This window comes from Suncus etruscus, chromosome 11 (genome assembly GCF_024139225.1).
Source record: "Suncus etruscus isolate mSunEtr1 chromosome 11, mSunEtr1.pri.cur, whole genome shotgun sequence".
Classification (NCBI taxonomy): Eukaryota; Metazoa; Chordata; class Mammalia; order Eulipotyphla; family Soricidae; genus Suncus; species Suncus etruscus.
Window position 1 is genome coordinate 38,959,473 of NC_064858.1, and position 17,992 is coordinate 38,977,464.

Below are 17,992 nucleotides of genomic sequence, written 5' to 3' on the forward strand. Positions count from 1 at the left end.
TTGTATTTTGCAAAGAAACAAAAGGCGAGCATTCTTTTCATATCTGTGACTGGCAAAATACCTCTTATTAACCCTTAGTTGGGACATTAAACTTAGAACATGCTGTTTCTCCCACATACATTGTGTGGTCTCTTGTTTCTTCATATTTTGCTACCCGTGCATTCAATTTCCTAGAGGGAACTCAAAGAAGTTCTCTAATGCAACCAGATCCCAAAGCTAGCCCACGACAAAATACGAATTCTCATTAGTCCCCTTTAGAAAAACAAAAAATCAAGAAAAAACAAAAGAGAACAACATTGACTTTTATCAAGTCATGGAATTGTTTTGTTTCTTAAAGTAGAGATTAATAGCTAGTAAACAAGATTCAAGGCACTACTTCCAATTTGAAAACAGAGCCAAGTTGATAGTACTACGGATAGGGAACTAAATGGAATGTGAGTCCTAGCACCATATTTGAGTTTTAACACCTGCATCAGAAATGATCTCTAAGTGCCAAGTCGGGAAAAAAATTCTAAACAGCACAGGGTAACACACACACACACACACACACACACACACACACTCAACAAAAAGAAAATAAGCAAAAGAAGATTTATGTTCATGGAAATTATCTGCTATTGATATTTCTAAATGGGCAGTAGTTAATATGTTACCAAAATAAATGGTTGCAGTTCTCTCTGAAACTGCCACTCAGATCGAATAAACAGTGACTCAGTAATAAAAGCACAAGTTCAAAGAATGAAAGGATCAGATGATCATTAATGCCAATTCCTCTCTAACCATGAGGGAAAAACAGCTGCCCAAGACTATATTTCTTCTTCTTTTTATGCTATTTTCCAGATATGCTTCAGCTATTCCCAAACCGTAAGTAATATATGTGGGAAATTTATTTCCTTTTTTTTTCAAGTTGTGTTATTTGGTTTTGGATGTCTAATTTTTTATTATTTTTTCCTATTGTCTACAAAATGCTCAGTTGTCAATAGTGTTTGAAAGAATCAGTAAGTTTTCATCAACTATATGGAAGAAACAGACTCCAATTCTAGATGGCTCAGAGACATAGGGCAGTAATATTTTTGAAATTATTCATAGATATTGGAAAACAGATTCTGCAACATTGATTTAATACAAATAAGGATTGGAGATGCTAGAGATGCAGCTCAGTGGTTGAGGATATGTTTTGCTATCTAAGAGCCTAGGTTTGATCACTAGCATCAAAATGTAGAAATAGGAAACAGAAACAGAATTATTGCCTCCAAATGATGTAAATTATTTATTGGTTCTTAAAAAAATGTTAAATATTTTGGTCACTGAAATAATTGAACCAAGACTGGTACACAATTTTACAGATAAACCAAGGCTTATTTGTCCATCCACTCAATCTGTCATAAGCCATTAATGAGTATTTCCTCAGGTATTGAAAACTTACAGGTGAACAAATTGTAGTGCCTCACAATATATATCTATATCTATCTATCTATCTATCTATCTATCTATCTATCTATCTATCTATCTATCTACCTACCTACCTACCTATCTATCTATCTATCTATATAAAGAAATGATGTGCAGAAAATAAAATGTGGCACAAAAATAGAAAATGACATTGCAAAATTCTGAAAATATATTCAAGAGGAAAATTGAACTGCTTATTGGGCCTAAGGGGTAAATGTCAGTCATCCAAATATGCATCATATTGCTTTTTAAAAATTTAATGAAACAAATACATTTCCAGCTTTAAAATGGACCTGTCATTAAAAGGGAGGGCTCAGAGTCATCTCCAAGGGCAGAGTATTCCAATCCTGGCACTGCCTGGTCCCTGGAAAACAAACAGTGAAGGGAATGACCAAACAGATCATCCAGGGTAGTTCAGTGTTCATAAATGAGGTCCAGAGAGTAAGAGAAGTGAAGCAGTTTCTTTGGGTTATATTTCTAATATGCTTGGCCATTATCCTAGTCTAACTCAGCAGAGTACTGAAAAGAAGTTTAGCTTCTTCTTATGTATTAAATGTTTTTTCATTAGTATATCATGTAACACATACATTTTGGATAGTTTCCAAATAAAACTCAAGACCATGTGCAGATAAGTTCATAATGCTTTCATTGGTGATTAAAATTTTTCATAATATTTTGTTGTTGATTAAAAATATTTTTCACAATTAGATTTGATTGATTCAATGGGTTGGAGCACATGCTTGGCTTCCAGGATGTCTGGGTTCAGTTTCCAGCACCAAATCATACCCTAAGTCCTGAGGCAAGAATAAATCCTGTATGCCACTTGATGAGGACATTCAAAAAATAATGAACAATAGTGCAAACAACAGTGTCAAAAGGAGAGGGAGAGAGAACATGAGAGAAAGAGAGTGAGAAAGAGAGAAACAAATTGCCTGTTCAGGAGGGGTTGGGAATGGGTAGGAAATGGGAGACATCGGTGGCAAAAAGGATGCATGGTGAAAGGTGGTGTAAATTCTATGAATGAAGCCCAACAATGAACAATTTTGTAACTGCAGTGCTTAAATAAAAAAGAATCAATTTTCCAATTATCTTGACATAATATTGGAAATAAATTCATAAGATTTAATTTTATGTTTAATTTTATGATTTTAATTTATAAGATATTTATATTCTTATTGAATATTTCAATAAAAATAATTTTATATGTAATAAAATATTTACCTCTCAAATGTGTGTGAGAATCTTTAAGTTCTTGGCAAATTCCAATTTTGCCTGAATCCATTTATAACTGATTTCTTTTACATTGTAAATATTATTCCCCCTATTCCCTTTGTTTAGCTCCTGGCAATCACTTTCTCCTCTATTTCTATGACATGACTTCTTAGTTTATTTTGCAATAGCAATGTTTTTCTCTGATGCATTTCACCTGGCTTAATGAAATCTCTCTCCTACTTCCTGCTAAGATATAGGATCCAGTCCTATGGTTGGAGAGAGCCATGCATATTATCTAACAGATGACCACCATGGGGATATCTTTTTACTCTCTCCATGGTTTACCCAGACCCCTCTTCTCCACAGGCAGTACCTGGTGCTGGTTCCATCACAAATTTATAGTGGAATTCCCGAGAAGGCCTGTATCATGCTCAGTAACATGAATGAGACAGTGACACTGAATGTCGTTCTGGAGTATGAACTACAGAGAAGGAACCTCTTCAGAGATGAAGAGACAAAGAAGGACTCTTTCTACTGCACCCCTTTCACTGTCAGTATCTGCCCTTGGATTTGGAAAAAAGATAAACACAATGGTGCTGTTTGTTCTGACACCTCAATAGTAATAAGCAAACGAAGAAAAAGTAGAGTAGATTTCAGATTAGACTTTAAAATAGTACTACTACTAAACATGCTAATATAGTACTTACAAATGAGCATTTTGTCATTGTCGAAATGTAACAACAATAATAGGTAGAATTTCATTTCTTAAACTTGTGAAGCAAGTGAAGTTTGTGTCATTGCAATATAAACACTAGGATTCATACCATTAAATAATGTCTAAAATACTAACAATGGTTAATGTGTTGCTCTTGTACTTTTTATTATCTAAGATAGTAAATATTCAGTCATATGGCTTACCAATGGTAATATCAACGGTAATAGAGCATGGAAATGGTGGTCCTTGGAAAATAGCATCTAATAATTATCTTAATAATATTATCATTTGAATATATAACTAGTTCATAAATTAATAATACTTTATTAATAATGCTGCCATACCATGCTGTGTAAAACTCTAAGTCTGTTATTTTCTTTTGACCTGGTTGAAAGAGCAGGTCATTTTTTGAGTGACAATTTCTGTTTCATTAAATCAAGAAATTGTTACTGTCTTATTTGTTTGGTCACATATAGAGTGACCTATTGTTTGGCCACATATAGAGGAGGTGCCTTCTACCTTACTTATTCCCAGGGGATTTGTCACAGAAATGATCACATTTTAAAGATACTTAGAAATGGTTCTGGACAAATTCTGTAACTCAGTTCTGTTTTATAGATTCCAAACTTGGCAATTTCCTCAGCATTAATTCATGTGCATGTGAATGGCCCAACCCAGAACTTCATTGAGAAGAAACCAATAAAGATTATGAAAGCAGAGAGCCTGGACTTTGTCCAGACAGACAAGCCCATTTATAAACCAGGACAAACAGGTATGAGGAACCAAATAAACAACAATAACTTTAAGGAATAAAAATGTGACTTATTTTGTTCATTCAGTCATGGAAATTCTGGCTTGTTATCTTGTTGTATCCTGAATTTTTAATGGAAGTTTTCATGGGTAATTTTTTTTTTATTTTAGTGAAATTCCGCATTGTTTCTGTGGATCTCAATTTCCTCCCTCTACAGGAAACGGTGAGTCAGTTTCTTTAACTATGACTTAGGTGGAGGAAACAGGAAAAAGACAAAAATCATTCTTCAATGAACTGAGATCAACATGTTATACTGAAACAGATTTTGCAAGGATATCACTGCTGGTATAATAATAAAGGATATTTGAAGACTAAATCTTAAACTAAATTCTTATTTTAAATTTTGTATTCTTAGACTAAATGGACAAATAATTTGATAAACTAAATTCTATATTCTTAGACTAAATTAAATAATTAATTAGATAAACTACTTAATGACTAAATTGAATATTCAATTAATAGTGTCCTCCAGAGATATGGTACAGGTGTCAGAATTTCCTTTGTACCTGGCATATCACTGGTATTGCATATGAAATGCAAAATGAAAATTTAAAGAAGTATTCTCTTAAATGCCGCACATTTTTTATTGAATAAAATGAGTTAAGAAGAATATTTGTTTCCTAGAGGTAGAAAACTTCTCAGAGATAAATATCATACACAATATATCTTATTTTTCTTTCTAAGACCTCATAATAATACTGTTTCTTTCTTTTCAGTTTTCGGTGGTTTACATTGAGGTAGGTAATATATATTATACTTATTTAATCTTTTTCTGGTTTTTGGGCCATGCATTACAGTGCTCAGGAGTTACTCCTGGCAAATTCAGGAAAAACTGCTAGAAGTTCTTGGGGAATCATATGGGATATGGATACAGGGGATGGAATCTGGGTGGGCCACATGCAAGGCAAATGCCCTACCCATTCTATTATTGCTCGGGCCTGAGAATATACATTTTAATGCATCTCAATTGGAATAAAGAATTACTACAAGTTGGGGCTGGAGCAGTGGCACAGAGTGGTAAGGTCTTGCAGGTGCTAGCCTAGGACGGACCAGGGTTCGAACCTGCAACGTCTCATGTGGTCCCCCAAGCCAGGAGCGATTTCTGAGCACATAGCCAGGAGTAACCCCTTATCATCACCGGGTGTGGCCCAAAAACCATATTTTATATATTTGTATTTATTTTATTACATATTATATAATATATGATATAGTATTATATGTTATATAATTACATTATTACATATTATATATACGATGTATTAGTATATATAATGTAACATGATATAATATAATATATAAAATATATTATATATAATTATATAATATAATGTAGTATATAAATATATATTTATATTTATATATAATTCCTATATATAAGATATATATGTATACATAAGAAATACTACAAGTTGCATGAAATTGCCACTCTCACTCTTCCCTTTCTATGTTCTTCAACAACTCTAAATAAATACTGTTTTCCCTGCCTATCTGAATTAACAAATATCTTTGAGATTATGCAATTCGTAATTGCTAATATCTTAAAAATAGAAATGCATAACTTAACAAAGAGGTACTGTAATCTTCAATATTTCCTACAGAGGTCCTCAAACTATGGCCCGCGGGCCACATATTGTATTTGTATCTGTTTTGTTTCTTCATTGCAAAATAAGATATATGCAGTGTGCATAAGAATTCATTCATAAGTTTTGTTTCTACTATAGTCAGACCCTCCAATGGTCTGAGGGACAGTGAACTGGCCCCCTGTTTAAAAAGTTTGAGGACTCCTGTCCTAGATAATAAACTCAATGCCCCTTTGAATAGAACTCCTATTTTTAATGAGCTTAATTAATTACATGCAGGTGAAACCAGATGAAAAGAACAGAATTCTTTCCATGTAATGAAATAGATATTTGTTTTTTATTAATATCTTTACTTAAACACCTTGATTACAAATATGATTGTTCATGTAAAGAACACCCCCCCCACACACACACACACCAGTGCAACATTGCCATCACCAATGTCCTAAATCTCTCTCCTCCCTCCTATTTTTTAAAGAAGAAAAGAAGGATGACATATGGGATACTAATTCACTAAACATCTATTTATTCAATCCTCAACATTATCCTTGCTAAAAAGCTGTCCCTTTAAAGTTTTTCTTTTATGCTTTTATATTTTTATGTTTTCACTATAGGATCCCAAGAAGAATCGAATTTTTCAAAGGCAAAATCTCGTATTGCAACAAGGCCTCAGCCAACTCTCTTTCCCTCTCTCAGAGGAGCCCATTCTGGGTTCTTATAAGATTATTCTGCAAAAACTATCAGGGAAGAAAATTGAACGCACTTTTCAGGTGGATGAATATGGTAAGAAATTTCTGTTTGGTAGTTTTTCATGTAGATAAATATCTGGCATATTATAACTGAAAATTGCAAGATTTAAAAGAATTTCTTAAATATTTTCTGAGCACCTTTTATGCACTATTTCATATAATTCTCACATCATACCCCTGAGACATAGAACATATAATATTCTTTTCATGAGTAAGTATATCAGTATTATAAAAGTTAGCAATTTAACAAGATTTTCAGGAACAATAAATAAAAGCCAAATACCATTTGATTTTATTAAACATAGCTGTTGACTAGATGTGAAGAGAAAAAACAAGACAAAGCTTAATCTAACTATTGATCTATACCCTAAAACTTATGTAGTTATTTTTTTATAATGCTTATTGAGATCAATGTGAATTACAATTCTTTCACAATTATGTTTAAGGTACACACTGACAGTGAATTAGGGCAATTCCCACGACCAGAGTTGACCTCCCTCCACCAGTGATCATAGCATGCATCCTATACCTCAACCCTTTGTCCCCTGGGCTGCTAGTATATCAGACAAGCTAGTGTATAGCTTGTAGTTTGGGTCTCTTGATTCCATTGTAGTTGACTTTGGGTTGTTATTTTGGTATGATCATTTTTAATTTTCATTTAATGCTCATGAAACTGCGTTGCCCCAGTACCATCCACTTTCTTTTCTCAGTTTGTAGGAAGACATAGAAATCAGAAGCAAAACAAAATGATTCATGTTCTATGGTTCTATTAAAAAAGAAAAAAAAAGTGGGCAGGAGCCCCTGTCTGTAAGCTATAAATACAAATTTAAAAGAAGAAAAAAGAAAAACAAAGAAAATTAAAACAAAGAAAAGAAAAAGAGGGGGCTGGTGTGGCAAGGGTTTTTTGTTTGTTTGTTTGTTTGGGTTTTTTGGTGGTGTTGTTTGGCTTTTTTTTTTCATACGCACAGTAAATATTGGAGAAATGAGAAAGGAAATTCTCTCGGCATATGAGATACTGGATGTCTCCACTTTGGAAGCTTACTGTCATGAGACCAACTACAGGCTCCAGACATGTTCATTGTCAAATCCCAAGGTCTTTTTATAGGAAACATTCTGCTCAGTTGTGGTTGTTAAAGCTAATCCTCTATAATTAGAGATCTTGGTTTTTGCACAGATACTAGAATGAAGTCTAGGATAGAGTCTTTCTTTATGGTTCCAGACCGTTCTGCTCAGTCATGGTTGTTGTAGTCATTTGTATTTAGTGATCTTGGTTTTTGCATAGATCAGAGGATGGAGTGTTTTCTGATTTCATCTCATTGTTAGGTGATGAGGTAGGGCACCTGCCCTTAGATCAGATTATTGCTGTTTTCTCATCATCAGGTTGTCTTATGAACCTACCCTGGCGCTAATTGGTGCCAGTGAGGTATTAGGGATTATCTTGGGAGAGTTTACTTTCTGGTGCTACTGTAGGGAACAGTGCCAGTTCTAAGGTTGGGGGTCCATAGTTCGGGGTTGGCTGGTCGATATCTGATTACATGAGTTAAGTCCCAATGACAAATATTCAGGATGTAAGGTGCCCCTGTATTATAAAATTTATGGGTTCTTATCCCAAGTAGATAAGAACTTGTTTCTATACATAAGGTTTCCCCCATTTTAATGTGCATATGGAAAAAAGAACCATGTCATAGTATATTGTTAGTGCATTTGGGGGTAAAAATGACAAGTCATACAATCTCTGTGCTCTGGTTTTGACCTTAACTTATATCCCAAGTAAGATTTTTCTGCTAGAATATCATACTAGACAGAAACAAAACAAGAAAACACTAAATAAATAAAAGAGATGGAACAGGCTACCTTTACATTTGGAAATAAATACACTAAGAGGTATAACTATTAAGGAATTAAACATACAAAGAAAATATAGATATCCTCAAGTCTTTTGAGATAGTCTTGGAGAGGATGAGATACAGGGCACATTTCCATCCCACACCATGATTTTATTGAGTCTGAGAAATGGTTTGCAGCAGTAAGGGATCAGATAGTGTCCTCGAGCTGGTGGTCCCTCTGGAGCTGAGTCCCATACCATGCAACACTCCACATTGGGGTGTGTTTGGAAGAAAAATGGCTACATAGAATGAATTAGTAGGAGTGGTGGTTGCAGCTTCTTGCCAGAGCGAGAGATATGGATATGAGAGGGTGTCCTTTTGCTACGAGAGGTGGCAGCTTATTGGGGCAGGAGGAGAGTCTTGGTTCTTAATGAGTTAATGGTAAAGAAGGTTAAGAGGGTTAAACAGGGAGAGATAATGGATTAGAATTGAAGGGGTAAGAGGATAGAACGAGTTCTAAATGGAGAGGGATAATATATAACAGTGACTATATACAATATATGCAAATATTTTTTACAATATAGATTAGGCAAACATAGAGGAGTCCATTGAATACAAATTCTTGCCCACTTATAGACAGACATTAGAAAACTATTCATAAGTTATAGTTGAAGGGCATCCCTTATGGGCTGGGTCTGAGACATTGTCTTTGTTCCAGTACCATGCTGTTTTGATCTCTATGGCTTTATATAGTAAAACTTCAAGTTAGATAAAGAGATGCCACTCAGTTTCTTGTTTTTCAATATGGATTTGGTTAGCCTAGGTCTTTTGTGGTTCCATATGAACTTTATAATTGATTGTTCTAAGTCCTTTAGATGTATTTCTTAGGTTATCACCAGGTTGTCTATAAATTATACTGTTCTTCCTACTCTAATCATAGTACTCACACCAGACATTGGTGTGGATTTTCCTATGTAATTTAAATGTTATGCTATAAATAAAGACCCCTCTCAGAAAAACATGATTTGGAAACTCATCAAAGCTGCTATAAGAATTATAGAGCACCAGTTTCTTTTTAAAAATAAATAAAATCCATAAAACTAAAAAAGTAAGAATCAAGCAGAAGAAACTAGTGCACAAGAGGAAAAAAGTCACTAAATTATCCTAAAGCATTCTACAAATGGGTAATGAATGTGTAAGAAACCTGGGAAATTTGATTTTAGAAAATCTTTCATGCGCAGAATACAATTTCCCATGGTAATAGCATCTCCATTGTGAGTAATGGCTTTGCTGCTATTCCTGGTGTGATAATTTCATACACACCTTCTGATAATGTTCTTCAATAGAATGCTTACTTAATCCTTACAGAGTCTCCTACCTAATATCACCTTTTTCTCTTTTCTTGACAACAGTTTTGCCCAAATTTGAAGTCCAAGTGAAAGCACCCAAGGTTATTAGCTTTCTAGATGAAGAATTTAATGTCACTGTCTGTGGTCGGTGAGTTATATTTTTCACATTGCTTTCCTCTTCCTGCTCTATTTCTATTTCAAATTTTATTGTTAACATTTTAAGGAGTATCTTAATTAGATGAGGAATGAATCTCTCTTCAAGTGACCTGAGTCATGAGATGACAGTAAGGGTGGCAGCATATGACAATTTTATGAATGGAATAATTTGATGAATGCTTCAAATAAACAAAAAAATGCCATTAGGATACTGCTCATATATAGCCACTTTATATAATATTTTTATATTGTAATCAGTACTTTCTACTTATCTTATCATTTATTCTCTTAATATACAAATAATTGAGAGAACTCTCATCAATACATTCTCTATATATCTTTACTTTTTTTTTCATAAAATGTCATAGAAGGTGTTGTCAGAGCTGGAATCATAACCTAGAAAAATCGACAGAAGAAAAGGGTAATAAAATAATCTTAGAATTATAAAACCTCAGTCTTAAAGCATAAAAGAGCTTAGAAAAACTGCATTGTAAACTTTTCATGTGGAAGTCTTACAAATAGACTCATTATTTTTCTTAGATTTTAGATATATTCTGAATTAAATAATTAAGATGCAATCTCATAATGAGTACTTTTAGAGTATGAAAGAAATATAATTACTTTAAATTAATAAAAAGCAAATGTGAATAAAGAAAAAAGTGACTAAAGCAAAAAATATGAATCACTTATGTTAAATCACTCTATGATGCATTATTGTTATAGGTACACATATGGAAAGCCTGTTTCTGGTCTGGTGACAATTAATGTGTGCCGAAAATATCAGCAATATTATTCTCCTTGCCAGAAAAACAGACCACAAGCTTTCTGTGAAGAATTCACTAACCAGGTAAATGAAAACCAGTTCCCTCACGGAGTAAATGGTAGAGTTATTGTTTTATTGTAGGTTATAGAAGCAAATGCAAACAACAAATAATGGTATTGATTACTCATCTAGAAAAGTTATAGAGAAAAGAAAACATTTCAAGATTGGGCGGCAATGTTGGGTACCCATTTGAGAATTGATGTCACAAATTTATGGTGGTGGTTATTTTGCCAACTTAGCAATATCTTTCTAACAGAAATCAGCACCTATTGCATTTGAAGATATGAGAGGATATGCTAGCATCTGACTTTGACTTTTATCAAACATGATAGAAAAATGTAATTAATGTTAGGAATCTAGTTAATAGAGCACTAAATAGCAAATAGTACAGTCTAAACTGAAGGTGAATAATTTGATACTAGATTAGGTAAAGGGAGAAGAGGGAGAACTAGAAAGGTGACAGACTAAAAGCCTCTATAATATTAAACTGTACAAATACTACTTGGAAAATATTAGACAGTAGAAAAATTGTAATAATACTGAAATGCTGAAATTTCTGGCTTGAGAAGAAATAAACATAAAGTTTCAGGGTGTGTCAGAATGAATAAACACTGCAAGGGCTTGGAAAATAAAGTTATCAAAACTGCAGAAACCAAATAAAAGAGAGACTAGGGAATAAATATGACTATGAAAGTCAAGATAAACATGAGAAGACTCTAAAGATATGATATTTAACATACTGGGAGGCTGGGGTATATTTTCATGTTCCAATTGAAGCTTGATATCTATTATAAATAAATATAAACAAAATTAATTACATAATAAATATTTTTATATAAATAAGTTAAAGACGAAAACAGATCTTTACTAAAATATTCACTCCAATATTTATTTTAAACTGCTTATTTACAAAGGTATTTAGCTACTCAATGAATTTTTCATGTTTTTATTAATGTCCTCAATGTAGAAAAATGCAGTTAAATTCTATCTTGGGTTAAAGAAGATATCTTAAATGTTTTATATAAGGAAATGCTAGGTTCAACTCCGCACCCCTTGATCTCTCAGTTCTGCATTGAGAGTAGCAGCTAAATACTTCTTGATGTGGCAAAAAAATTTAATTAACTAAAATCTAAAGCATTCCTTATCTCACATTTATAATTAGAGATTTATTAGAAAATGCTATCTTTCAGTTGCTTAGAATAGTATCTAAGTAAGATAAATTTGGAAGAAATCATGTTATTACTTGAATAAAACATATACAAAATTACAAATTACTATGTACAAGTAAAATTACAAGTACTATGACATATTTAAGAGTATAGGAAACAGTATGTTACAAATAAAAAATGTTTTCAAAAAGGGAAATGATAAAGGTTAGCATTGAGAAAAAAATTCACTTCTGTACTTGAAAGAATATAAGCACTAAAAATTATTGGTACATTCATCATTTTTCTTTCTTTGGCTACAAAAATTGTTATAGATTAATAAATAGCAAAGCAAAGTCATAAAAATCATTAATTGTTTTTCTTTTTCTTCAGGCAGACAATAAAGGCTGCTTCACAAAACTCATAAAGACTCAAGTGTTTCAACTGAGAAGTAGAGGGTATGAAATGGAAATAGAAGTGGAGGGCAGGGTCAGAGAGGAAGGAACAGGTGTGTGTTCCTTTTTAATAATTATTAATTAAGTCATTTATTAGTGTTTTATTTATTGTCAAAAATAAAACACAGAAACCCAGTTATGTTTCCCCCTCACTGAAATTGCAATTTCAGCCGAGAAGGATGCCCACCAGTATGGCTGGAACACAACATTTTGGAGAGGAAGTAGGGGCTCTGATTTTTATCTTAAACCAAGACATACTTGTGCTACCAATTTCTAAATACTTTAGTTTTTAAGGAAACTCGTGTATTTATGAGGAAAAATGGTGAGTATACATAATTGAGAAATAAACAATAAACATATTACAAATTGCTGGGTGGTCCATATTTTAGTTTTTCAGGAAATTCATGCATTTTTATAAGAGACAATAGTGAGTATACATTATTGAGGAACAATAATGAAGATGCATCATGTGTGCAAAAAATGGTAGAAAACAGTCTTCTATGTGTTTTTAGGATAGTGATGAAAAGGGAGATGAGTGAAGGTTGAGAAGGACTGCACTGCATTATCTGCTTTGGTCAGTATTTTCACTCTAGTGGCCTAGAGTCCTTAGGAGTACAAAAGATTTCTTTACTAAATGGGGTTTTTATTAGTACAAAAGGGATTTTAATCAGTATAAAAATGCATGTCTTCATTCAATAAGAATAGAGAGAATGAGTAATAAGGTTATTTCTACCAGGAAGAGGTTGCCTTCAAACTGCAGAAATAAATATATGTCTTAATTTTCTTTCTTTCTTTCTTTCTTTCTTTCTTTCTTTCTTTCTTTCTTTCTTTCTTTCTTTCTTTCTTTCTTTCTTTCTTTCTTTCTTTCTTTCTTTCTTTCTTTCTTTCTTTCTTTCTTTTCTTTCTTTCTTTCTTTCTTTCTTTTTCTTCTTTCTTTCTTTCTTTCTTTCTTTCTCTTTCTTTCTTTCTTTCTTCTTTCTTTCTTTCTTTCTTTCTTTCTTTCTTTCTTTCTTTCTTTCTTTCTTTCTTTCTTTCTTTCTTTCTTTCTTTCTTTCTTTCTTTCTTTCTTTCTTTCTTTCTTTCTTTCTTTCTTTCTTTCTTTCTTTCTTTCTTTTTGTCTTAATTTTCTTAACCCTAGAGTTTTATTTAAGTGTTCAGGGGAGAAAGAGAAGGACAAAAGTTGCATAGAGCTTTGACATTAGACACATCTATCTTCTAACCCACATAAAATACTTTATATTTTGTTGGCACCATGGCAATCATATGTTCTCTGAGCCTGATGAATTAGAACTATACAACAAAGATTTTACTGATATATAATAAAATTCCACAAGAAATGCATTAACTAAGGTCAATTGAATGGGAAGAGAGAACTAGATAAGGATTTATAAAGTAGACTTTGAACTTATTTTGTATAGAATAATAAGTGATATCCTGAAAGATAGTAGAGGGAGTAAGAAAGCATCTTCAGGATAAAAACAAATTAAGTGTTCTGACTCTGAAAACTGAAAGTGGAGGAAGGATCTAAGAAATATAATAAAATAAAACCACATGTGAAGAAAACAAATAGCAAATGCAATTTGTAATAAAAAAGTAAACATATTTTAGGATGATATGGAAATGAAATAGTGTGTAGAAAGTAGTGGGATACATAGATATGTGAGAAAAATAAACAGAGAAACAAGATTACAAAGATAAAAATAATTAAAGCAAGAACATAAGCAGTTACACAGAATATGTGTGATCTCAAAACAATAGAACTATGAATATCAATCATCTTTATTTTGTTTTGGGACTACACCAAACAATATCCAAAGGCTCTGAATATAGGGATCAAACCTAGCAGTGTTTAAAGGACTCTGTGGGATGCTGTAGATTAAATGAGTCAGTTGCATGCACGGCAAACGGCTTACCCACTGGGCCTTTTACATGCTGTTTGATCCACTTTGAAAAAATTTCATAAACATTCTTAGAAGGATTGCATTAGTTATGTGCAATGCTTTTGGAATTATTGTCATATGTTGATTCTCCCAATCCCTGAGCAGGGTATATGTCTCCATTTTTTGGTGTCCTCTTTTATTTCTTTTTTTTTTAATTTTATTTAAACACCTTGATTACATACATGATTGTGTTTGGGTTTCAGTCATGTAAAGAACGCCACCCATCACCAGTGAAACATTCCCACCACCAATGTCCCAAGTCTCCCTCCTCCCCACCTAACCCCTGTCTGTACTTTAAACAGGCTCTCCATTTCCCTCATACATTCTCATTATTAGGAAAGTTCAGAATGTAGTTATTTCTCTAGTTAAACTCATCACTCTTTGTGGTGAGCTTCCTGTGGTGAGCTGGAACTTCCAGCTCTTTTCTCTTTTGTGTCTAAAAATTATTATTGCAAGAATGTCTTTCATTTTTCTTAAAACCCATAGATGAGTGAGACCATTCTGTGTTTCTCTCTCTCTCTCTGGCTTATTTCACTCAGCATAATAGATTCCGTGTACATCCATGTATAGGAAAATTTCATGACTTCATCTCTCCTGAAAGCTTCATAATATTCCATTGTGTATATGTACCACAGTTTCTTTAGCCATTCATCTGTTGAAGGGCATCTTGGTTGTTTCCAGAGTCTTGCTATGGTAAATAGTGCTGCAATGAATATGGGTGTAAGGAAGGGGTTTTTGTACTGTATTTTTGTGTTCTTAGGGTATATTCCTAGGAGTGGTATAGCTGGATCATATGGGAGCTCGATTTCAAGTTTTTGGAGGAATCTCCATATCGCTTTCCATAAAGGTTGAACTAGACGGCATTCCCACCAGCAGTGGATAAGAGTTCCTTTCTCTCCACATCCCCGCCAACACTGTTTATTCTCATTCTTTGTGATGTGTGCCATTCTCTGTGGTGTGAGGTGGTATCTCATCGTTGTTTTGATTTGCATCTCCCTGATGATTAGTGATGTGGAGCACTTTTTCATGTGTCTTTTGGCCATTTGTATTTCTTTTTTGTCAAAGTGTCTGTTCATTTCTTCTCCCCATTTTTTGACGGGATTAGATGTTTTTTTTCTTGTAAAGTTCTGTCAGTGCCTTGTATATTTTGGAGATTAGCCCCTTATCTGATGGGTATTGGGTGAATAGTTTCTCCCACTCAGTGGGTGGCTCTTGTATCCTGGGCACTATTTCCTTTGAGGTGCAGAAGCTTCTCAGCTTAATATATTCCCATCTGTTAATCTCTGCTTTCACTTGCTTGGAGAGTGCAGTTTCCTCCTTGAAGATGCCTGTAATGTCCTGGAGTGTCTTGCCTATGTGCTGTTCTATATATCTTATGGTTTTGGGGCTGATATCGAGGTCTTTAATCTATTTGGATTTTACCTTCGTACATGATGATAGCTGGGGGTCTAAGTTCAATTTTTTGCAAGCAGCTATCCAATTGTGCCAACACCACTTGTTGAAGAGGCTTTCCCTGCTCCATTTAGGGTTTCCTGCTCCTTTACAAAAATTAGATGATTGTATGTCTGGGGAAAATTTTCTGAGTATTCAAGCCTATTCCACTGATCTGAGGGCCTGTCCTTATTCCAATACCATGCTGTTTTGATAACTATTGCTTTGTGGTACAGTTTAAAGTTGGGGAAAGTAATTCCTCCCATATTCTTTTTCCCAATGATTCTTTGGCTATTCGAGGGTGTTTATTGTTCCAAATGAATTTCAAAAGTGTCTGATCCACTTCTTTGAAGAATGTCATGGGTATCTTTAGAGGGATAGCATTAAATCTGTATAATGCCTTGGGGAGTATTGCCATTTTGATGATGTTAATCCTGCCAATCCACGAGCAGGGTATGCATTTCCATTTCCGCGTGTCCTCTCTTATTTCTTGGAGCAGAGTTTTATAGTTTTCTCCGTATAGGTCCTTCACATTTTTAGTCAAGTTGATTCCAAGATATTTGAGTTTGTGTGGCACTATTGTGAATGGGGTTGTTTTCTTAATGTCCATTTCTTCCTTATTACTGTTGGTGTAAAGAAAGGCCATTGATTTTTGTGTGTTAATTTTGTAGCCTGCCACCTTGCTATATGAGTCTATTGTTTCTAGAAGCTTTTTGGTAGAGTCTTTAGGGTTTTCTAAGTAGAGTATCATGTCATCTGCAAACAGTGAGAGCTTGACTTCTTCCTTTCCTATCTGGATTCCCTTGATATCTTTTTCTTGCCTAATCGCTATAGCAAGTACTTCCAGTGCTATGTTGAATAGGAGTGGTGAGAGAGGACAGCCTTGTCTTGTACCAGAATTTAGAGGGAAGGCTTTTAGTTTTTCTCCGTTGAGGATAATATTTGCCGTTGGCTTGCGGTAGATGGCTTCAACTAGATTGAGAAAGGTTCCTTCCATTCCCATCTTGCTGAGAGTTTTGATCAAGAATGGGTGTTGGACCTTATCAAATGCTTTCTCTGCATCTATTGATATGATCAAGTGGTTTTTATTTTTCTTGTTATTGATGTTGTGCATGGTGTTGATAGATTTACGGATGTTAAACCAGCCTTGCATTCCTGGGATGAAACCTACTTGATCATAGTGGATGATCTTCTTAACGAGGCATTGAATCCTATTTGCCAGGATTTTGTTGAGGATCTTTGCATCTGCATTCATCAGCGATATTGGTCTGTAATTTTCTTTTTTTGTAGCATCTCTGTCTGGTTTAGGTATCAAGGTGATTTTGGCTTCATAAAAGCTATTTGGAAGTGTTTCCGTTTGTTCAATTTCATGAAAGAGTCTTGCCAGGATTGGTAGTAGTTCCTCTTGGAAAGTTTGAAAGAATTCATTAGTGAATCCATCTGGGCCTGGGCTTTTGTTTTTCGGCAGACCTTTGATTACCATTCTAATTTCATCAATGGTGATGGGGTTGTTTAGATATGCTACATCCTCTTCCTTCAACCTTGGAAGATTATAAGAGTCCAAGAATTTATCCATTTCTTCCAGGTTCTCATTTTTAGTGGCGTAGAGTTTCTCAAAGTAGTTTCTGATTACCCTCTGAATCTCTCTCATATCAGTAGTGATCTCTCCTTTTTCATTCCTAATACGAGTTATCAAGTTTCTCTCTCTCTCTTTCTTTGTTAGGTTTGCCAGTGGTCTATCAATCTTGTTTATTTTTTCAAAGAACCAACTTCTGCTTTTGTTGATCTTTCGGATTGTTTTTTGGGTTTCCACTTCATTGATTTCTGCTCTCAGCTTTGTTATTTCCTTCTGTCTTCCTATTTTTGGGTCCTTTTGTTGAGCATTTTCTAGTTCTATTAGCTGTGTCATTAGGCTACTCAGGTAAGCTCCTTCTTCCTTCCTGATGTGTGCTTGCAAAGCTATAAATTTTCCTCTCAGTACTGCTTTTGCTGTGTCCCATAAGTTCTGATAGTTTGTGTCTTGATTGTCATTTGTTTCCAGGAACCTTTTGATTTCCTCCTTGATTTCATCTCGGACCCACTGGTTATTGAGTATGAGGCTGTTTAACTTCCAGGTGTTAAGGTTTTTCTTCTGAGTCCCTTTGGAATTCACAAATAATTTCAGAGCCTTGTGGTCAGCAAAGGCAGTCTGCAAAATTTCTATCCTCTTGATATTATGGAGGTATGTTTTATGTGCCAGCATGTAGTCTATCCTGGAGAATGTCCCATGTACATTGGAGAAGAATGTGTATCCAGGTTTCTGGGGGTGGAGTGTCCTATATATATCCACTAAGCCTCTTTCTTCCAAT

The 17,992-nt window shown here is 34.1% G+C and overlaps 1 protein-coding gene across 1 annotated transcript in view; it reads left to right on the top strand.

Annotated features, from left to right (window-relative positions):
* The first annotated feature begins 724 nt into the window (after positions 1-724).
* LOC126022278 (pregnancy zone protein-like) overlaps positions 725-17,992 on the top strand; it is a 74,624-nt gene continuing 57,356 nt past the window's right edge. Inside the window, 9 exon segments of the mRNA XM_049783142.1 lie at positions 725-864; positions 3,031-3,214; positions 3,998-4,151; positions 4,301-4,353; positions 4,907-4,927; positions 6,385-6,553; positions 9,758-9,842; positions 10,574-10,697; positions 12,212-12,326. Of these exon segments, the coding sequence (XP_049639099.1) occupies positions 752-864; positions 3,031-3,214; positions 3,998-4,151; positions 4,301-4,353; positions 4,907-4,927; positions 6,385-6,553; positions 9,758-9,842; positions 10,574-10,697; positions 12,212-12,326 (1,018 nt within the window). The 5' untranslated portion in view covers positions 725-751.